At 47.7% G+C, this 7,992-nt stretch overlaps 1 protein-coding gene across 1 annotated transcript; it reads right to left on the bottom strand.

Annotated features, from left to right (window-relative positions):
- Positions 1–6,605: 6,605 nt before the first annotated feature.
- On the bottom strand, positions 6,606–7,065 carry LOC125344980 (putative KHDC1-like protein; the record flags this gene model as incomplete). Its single annotated transcript, XM_048337244.1, has 2 exons — positions 6,927–7,065; positions 6,606–6,788 (listed from the first exon to the last, which is right to left on the bottom strand). Coding segments are annotated over exons 1-2 (322 nt in total), but the record flags the coding sequence as incomplete, so codon positions are not given.
- Positions 7,066–7,992: the final 927 nt, after the last annotated feature.

Here is a 7,992-nt window from a genome sequence, read left to right as displayed (position 1 = left end):
TAATAAACAAAATAACAAGAATTATAACAGGAATTGCTTATAAATACTTCTACTTACATACCTTCAAGCAGTTTTGATTACTCTATTTTTTTTCCAAATGTAGTCACATTTAGCAGATGTGTTACATTCATTCATGATAAAAACACTAGCATCCCTAATAATTATGAGCTATTATTCATAATTTTTACCTGGGCAAATGAGTAGGTGCACTTCTGAGGTCTGTAACTTTTTTAGAGTTCTTAAAACATTAATTACCACCACAGTCTGCTTCCAGTAATAGACCTAAAGTATTTATGGGGACCAGAAGCATTGAGTTGGATAAACAACCTTTTTACAAATGCAAATCAGTGTTGTTGAACTCTGGGTCAAAGATTAGGTTTTTAATGATATTAACAGTATGGCATTGAGAAACAAAAGCTTGTACATGATAAGTATTTTAATGAAAAAAATCAGTTCTGCTAGGTTATTCTACATTTATGTATCCAAGATTTATATTTCATTCCTTTCATGTCACTGAAAAGTATCTGCGGGCCTTTTGATTTGAAGTAGATGTATGAAGTAGTATTGTTCACCCCAAACTTCAAATTACTTATTTTTGTTTTTTCAAAGAAGCGGGTTTGTGTTTGGAAACTATCTATGCTATCTGCACTGCCTCTGACTTAAGATTTTAGTTTAGAATAAGGAAAATAGCTACCTCCGTTTCCCTAAGAATAAAGACCTATTTTACAAAATAAATAAAAATAAGAAGGCAGCCTACTTATGAAAGGGTTTATGAAACAACAGAAAGGAGGCAACCATTCAGCCAGCAGCTACAGAAGTAAATATTACCAATACTCCTAACTCCCCACCACACACATGCCCACTATTGGGAGTTCTCTGAAATAAGTCACTATTTACTCCTGGGTCTTACTTCTTTCACCTAACTTTGATATTTAGTCCTGTTGTCCTCTAAACATAATTCCTTTGTATGTTCCTCTCAGTCTTCTGTTGTATATGGTGGTCATTTCCTGTTTGGGCCTATGCTGAACAGTGTTACTATGAAGGTCTAATACGCCATTTGTTGCATTGTAGAACTAAGGTTAGCATTCCTAGGGCACACGGTATGCATGAATTAAAACCATCAAGGTGAAGGATCTGTGTAAGGATGCAAAGAGTGCAGCTCTAGAGCATGTCCATCAGGCCTGAAATGCCCTCCTGTCCCTTTGCCCATGTTTTCTTCCAACTCAGACTGCTCAATATACGAAGAAAACTAATCTGCTTCAAATCCTTCCTCAGATCTCAGCCTCCGGAGGAGCAAAGATTCCAGGCTTGAGCCACAAGCAACTGGCTGTGTTTTGTTTTTGCCTCAATCATTTAAATCCCCTGTCCCAGCTGCTCAGTGCTGAGATTTCAGCATGCCCCACTAGGTTGGGTTTAGTACTTCTCAAGGTCTGAATAGTCTTCTTAATCTGGTAAGATTTCCTGCATTTATTAGAATCATCTGCTTCTGGAGGAATTTCTTTGTAATAATTTCAAATAATTTTATACCACTTAGAAGGGAGAATGTGGAAGGGATTTGGAGAAGAATGTGCAGCTATAAGAAACCTAAAAAAAGTAAGGGATGGTGGTGTCATGGCCGAGCTCCAGGGGCTCATGCACATAATTCTGGCTGCTCAGAAGAGGGCGCTCTGAGAATGGAGGTCTGAAGCCAGGCTGGGTACATATGAGACTCTTATCCCCGACTAACCAGGGAAAAGCTGCAATTGAGGGCAAGGCCCAGGTGAGTGCTCAGACCCCAAGATGAACACCCAGCAGTGTCCACTTACAAAAAAATATAACACACCTTGTCTTTTTGTAACTCAACTTAATCTTCAACCAGTAGAGGGGGCCCAGCACCTCATTAAATATTCTGAACTTTTAGCCAGGAGGCGCTGGTGAGATGAGGCAGCCAGGGCAGAGCAGGTGGCATAAGGCTGTTACCTAGTGTTCATTCATTGTTGTCACAAGCAAACACACCACTCCCTTGACACCGATTTCCTAAGGCACCCAGGCTGGAGCAGGGAGTTGCCCATCTCTAACTCAGGAATCCAATCTCTAGCTCTGCCTGTTCTCCCAGGCTCACCAGTGCTCTGATCACCTCCCAGTTCACTCACAGCCTAAGGCATTTTTATGTGAGCTTAATGGAGTACTGAGGATTGAACTCGGAGGCTTACATCCTTTGCTTCTTGAACTCGCTTCATGCCTCCATCTTAGCCTTCTGAGTGGCTTGCATGAGCCACTGGTGCCCAGATGAATAGATTTTAAGAGAAAAATATAATGTAATAGAATAATAATAATAGAAATAATTTCCAGGCTGAGCAGAGACCAGTACTGAAGGAGAAGAATGACCAGCAGTGCTTTCCCCCTGTGTTGGGGTCAGCTGTGCCTTTAAGGGGCCACAGCTGACCTTGGCCTGTCCCTTCCCTTCCTGCCTTTGTCATGAAGAGAAGGCACTGCTCCTGGGGCAGCACGTGTGTAATGGAGGACACCCCAGAAACCCAATCCTTGGGGGGCTGGGCCTCTGCCCCCCAAAGGAGGTCCCCTGACATCACTTGATGGACAGCCCTCTGTGACCAATCTGCAATCCCTGTCTTGTGCCCCCCCTGGGGGGTATATCTGGGGGGCTCCTCATTTGAATAAACAGAAGCCCTAGAGGTTTTCTCCGAGATCTCACACGCTCATGTCTTCCTTGGGCTGGTGAGCATGGAGGTCTCACACCCACACGCAACCCAAGGCTAAACCCGGACCTCACTCCCGCGTTCGATACCCTCCTGGCCAGTGGGACATAAGAGAGTAGGTATGGACCCACCACAGAATAGATAGGTAAGCGTAGGACCCTTCCCCACATGTTGGGGAGTGATAGAGCTAAGCCCAGCAAATTTACAACCCCAACACCCCTGTATTAGGGTTCTCCTCTTAAAAGATGGAAATCTACCTTAGTGGATAGCTCATGAGGATTCCCGGCCCTGGTTCAACCCTCTAGATGTAGTCTTTGGAAGATCATTGAGGTGTGTATAGCCCTGCTGCCCCAAATGTGATCACTGACTAGCAGCCTGGGCAGACCTGGGAAGCTGTTGAAATGTAGCCTTAGGCCTGCCTGAGATCTATTGAAACAGTGCTGTCACAAGATGCCACGTGATTCTTTTGTGGTGTGTGTGAGACAGTACTAAATTTTGAATTCAGGACAGTCCCTTGCACTTTGGCTTGGCATTTTCATTCATCATGGTCGCTCTCCAATGCGAGCCACACCTCCACTTCTTGCTTTTTCTTCATTAATTGGAGGTGAGATTTTCTTTGATTTATCTGCCTAGGCTGGCATTGCTTTGATCCTTATAGCTCAGCATCTTGAATAGCTAGGGTTATAGGTGTGAGCACTCTTTCTTGGCACTCTCCTGCCTAAGTGTTCTTTTATTTATTTAGTTTGAGATTTTTTTTTACCAGTTCTGGGGCTTGAACTCAGGGCCTGAGCACTGTCCCTTGCTTCTTTTGCTCAAGGCTAGCACTCTATGTCTTGAGCCACAGTGCCACTTCTGGCTTTTTCTGTGTGTGCAGTGCTGAGGAATGGAACCCAGGGCTTCATGCATGCTAGGCAAGCACTCTACCACAAAGCCACATTCCCAGCCCCTAGTTTGAGAATTTCTTTTAATGTTTAGAAAGGATTATTTGAAACCTCAGTTAACAGCAAATTCTGTTAGGAGTATAAGTTGGTGCTTTACTTTTTTGTTGTTGTTGTTGTTGGTCATGGAGGTTGAACTCTGAGCCTGGGTGCTGTCCCTGAGCTCTTCAGCTCCACTTCCATTGCTTTATTTTTAAACAATGACTTATATAAAGCACCAACCAAAACATGGACACAGATTTTTCACAAGTTTAATATAGAATCAAATAGTCTCCCTCCTCACCTTCATGATTAAGGGAGAGTTTGGAAAAGAAATAAAAATTCTGTCTTCTCACTTCTGGGCATCTCCTCCTTTAGAAAGGAAATGCTCCCTAGTATGGTTCATGAGCCAGAAGATTTTCACTGATTCAGTGCATTATGAAAGTGGAAGTTGGCAAAATATGCTAACAAACTTGGATGTAATAGTGTCCACTGACATACAATGAAAGTTAAGATATCAATAAATAAGTTGTAAAATAGCTAGAGTACAAAAAACCCCAGTCTCTGTCCCCCAAATTTGAATACATGCACAGCCAGGTCTCAGGGTACAGAACCTGTGAAGAAGCAGAGCTTAGACAACATCAGGGAACCAGACAGAGCATGTCCTTGATCTAAAGTAACCTGGTGGCTGGGCTGTCTACATAGTAGGACGTTGGGGACAGGGAAAGTTCATGCTGGATAATAAAGTTAAGAGGAATGGAAACAAAGACTAGAGGCTCACAGCTGTAACGTTAGCTGCTCAGGAGGCTGAAAACCAACATGAGCAGGAACATTGATAAGATTTTTATCTCCAATTGACCACCAAACTGTCGGAAGTGGAGGTGCAGCTCAAATAGCAAAGTGCCGGGCCACAGTAAAAAAGCTAAGGGTTCTCTAGCCCTCAGTTCAAGACCCAGTGCTGGGCTGGGAATGCGGCTTAGCAGTAGAGTGCTTGCCTAGCATGCATGAAGCCCTGGGTTTGATTCTTCAGCACCACATAAACAGAAAAAGTCAGAAGTGGCTCTGTGGCTCAAGTGGTAGAGTGCTAGCCTTGAGTAAAAGAAGCAAGGGACAGTGCTCAGTTCAAGCCCGAGGACTGGCAACACACACACACACACACACACACACACACACACACACACACACACACTATAAAAAGACCAAATGCTGCCAGAAAAACTCACAAAGTAGGAGCTGGTGGCTTACACTTGAAATCATAGCTAGAGGCTGCAGAGATCTGAGGTTCCTGGTTTGAAGATAGCCCAGGAGAGAAGAGCCCATGAGTGTACCTGTGTCCTTCCGTTCATGAAAATATGCTTCTCAAAAAAACATATTGTGGGGGCTTTCCTAGTGGTAGAGTGTTTGCCTCACATACATGAAGCCGTGCGTTCCATTCCTCAGCACCACAGATATAGAAAAAGCCAGAAGTGGCTCTGTGGCTCAAGTGATAGAGTGCTAGCCTTGAGCAAAAGAAGCAAGGACAGTGCTCAGGCCCTGAGTCCAAGCCCCAGGACTGGCAAAAGTAAAACAAAATAAAGGAAGACAAACACCAAAACCAAACCATTTTGTATTACTCAGGAGGCTGATTTCTGAGGATTGTGGCTCAAAGTCAGTCTGGGCAAGAATATCTTTGAGAGCCTTATCTCCAATTAATTACTAGAAAACCAGAAGTGCCGCTGTGGCTCAAAGTAGTAGAGTGCTAGCTTTGAGAGAAAGCTCAGGGACAGCACCCAAGCCTTGAGTTCAAACCCCATGACAGAAAACCCAACAAAAAACCCAAATGGCACACACAGAGCAAGTAAAAGTTAGGCTAATCCCTGCAAGCTAATTAGAGTACATGTTCTTAGTTTAAGTTGTTTTCCACATTACATGATTTCTAATTAGTTTACCACTTTAAGTGGTTTATAAGTGGTTTTCACTGTAGTGGCAATCTGAGATTTGTTTTTATTTCTTTTCTTGCCAGTCTGCTGGGGCTTGAGCTCAGGGCCTGGGTGCTGTCCCTGTGCATTTTCCGCTGAAGGCTAGCACTCTACCACTTTGAGCCACAGGGACACTTCTAGCTTTCTGGTTGTTGACTGGAGATGAGTCTTAAGGACTTTCCTGCCTGGGCTGGTTTCAAACTGTGATCTTAGATCTCATCCTCCTGAGTAGCTAGGGTTACAGGCCTGAGCCACCAGTGCCCGACTTACAATCTGAGATTTCTTGAGAGGTGGTGTTTTCCGGGAAGTTGGGTGTAATTACAGGAAAAACGTATATGGTAGATAAGGTTGTCAAAACAAGAGAGACCACCACAGAGGCATTACACATGACAGAGTTTATTTATTGCATATTATTAAATAATTAGATACTAAGATGGGAACACTTCTTCCTATTTAGGAGTCATCTCTCAGGCATATGCCTAGACGCCCTGAGAGAGACAAGCTGGCCACAACTCCAGCCTGCATGCTCTCTTCTATGTGGTTCTCAGCTTCCCAGGGAAGTCATTCTTCATGAGAAAACTGACTGCATGGAACCCCAGGAGCTTGGACCTCTGGACTTGAGGAAGACTGAGCACCGTCCAGAGAGAAGGGATCACTGAGGAGTAGGGTGTCAGGACGAACAATGGAAGCCAAGGCCAAGTCCTCCGTGGTGAGGGGCTGGCTCCCGACATAGCGCAGCATTTCCAGATATGGGGAGAGAGAGGAGAGGGAACGCTCCGTGAGCTGTGACCCCAGCCAAGAGGCCTGTGGGGACGTGGAGGTGGGGTAGGGTTCCCCCAGCCTGTCCCCCCTGGGGGGCCCTTCGGCACCTCCCCACTCCGCCCCCCACCCTCGCTGACTTCATCCCACGCCGTGGGGGCTTTGGGCTCTGGTGCCGTGGATTCCCCAGCACGGGAAGGGGTGTGCACGAGTGGAAGCGGCCTTGCAGGAGCCCCAGGCCTGCGCACAAGCCTCCCCCCGTCACAGATGCCTACCTTCGGCTTGCAAGGGGGCGTCCTGGTGCCCCACAGACCACGCCATGTTGAGGAGCCACTGCCTGGCCCTGGGGGGCCCCACCACCCTGACTCGCGTGTGGCCCGCGGCTGTGAAGCAGGGCTCCAGCTGGAGGAGGGTGTGGCTGTGCTCCTCCGTGCGGCGCAGGAACGCGTCCCCTAGGCCTGGGGACACAAGACGGGAAGCCCTGAGAACCCGCAGGGCACACGGGGCCCCGAGGGCGCGGGCCCGGCCAGGCACCCAGGGGCCCGGGGCAGATGGGAGCGCGGGAGGACGGCAGGACAGGGTGCAGTGCCGCGTACACGCGAACACGCGTGTCTGCTGCTCTTCCGTCAGGTAAAACACCAAGGGAGCGTCGAAGTTCTCGGCACAGGTCCACCAGGCCCCCTGTTGTGCCAAGTCCCAAGACCACCACCAAGAAGACGACCGAGACTCCGACATTCCGACATGCAATAGCAAGCAAGGCTTCATTCAAGCGGGGCCGTGGCCCGGGCCTTGTCCTACCCACCGACACAGCGGAGGTTAGGAGGCAGTCTCGAGCTGTGATAATACAGATCTTATAAAGGCCAAAGCAAGATTACGGTACAAATCTGATTGGCTCAGGGCTCGAGGTATTCTAGGGGCGGTTAGATTTAAGCATTCCCAGTCCTTAGAGTTCTCAACCAGCTGGGCCCTAATAGGCTTGTGCTGGGTTTGCTCACAGGGCCTACTTATCTCAGGTTCACGTGGTAAAGTGGGGTTCGCATGGTAAAGTGGGGCCCACGTGGTAATGTTGGGCCTGACTTCAAAGTCAGGCACTTCACCCATGCTGCACGCCCGGGCGCCTCGCCCTCTTCCGGCTCTACTGGGCGCCCAGCAAGCCCAGAGCCATGGTGAAGAGCAGGAAGGGCTGAGCCCTGGGGTCCCTTCATCTTCACACACTGGGACAGGCCTCCCTTCCCCACCCTGTCCCACCCTAGAGAGGGTGAACCCGCCCTGAATCCCTGTGGGAAAAGCCACCCATCCAGGCCGAAGCCAATCTCCAAACCCTTCACAGAATCCTTCCGCCAGAAGCTGGGAACCCAGGCCATGGTTGCCTTTCTAGCCCTGGAGTCCAAACTCCCCTTGTCTCTAGTTTCAAGTACTGCCAGCACAGATCTACTGAGAATGTGCTGGAGCAAGAAGGTTCGGGAATTGTCTCCCAGGGCTTTGGTGTTGTGTGTGTGTGTGTGTGTTTGTTTTTGCCAGTCCTGAGGCTTGGGACTCAGGGCCTGAGCACTGTCCCTGGCTTCTTTATGCTCGAGGCTAGCACTCTGCCTCTTGAGCCACAGCAACACTTCTGCCCTTTTCTTTTTGTGTGCTACTGAGGAATGGAACCCAGGGTTTCAT

This window comes from Perognathus longimembris, unplaced genomic scaffold (genome assembly GCF_023159225.1).
Source record: "Perognathus longimembris pacificus isolate PPM17 unplaced genomic scaffold, ASM2315922v1 HiC_scaffold_5054, whole genome shotgun sequence".
In the NCBI taxonomy this organism is placed as follows: domain Eukaryota; kingdom Metazoa; phylum Chordata; class Mammalia; order Rodentia; family Heteromyidae; genus Perognathus; species Perognathus longimembris.
Note: the sequence above shows the minus strand (reverse complement) of the source record. Positions and strands in the feature narration are given on the sequence as shown.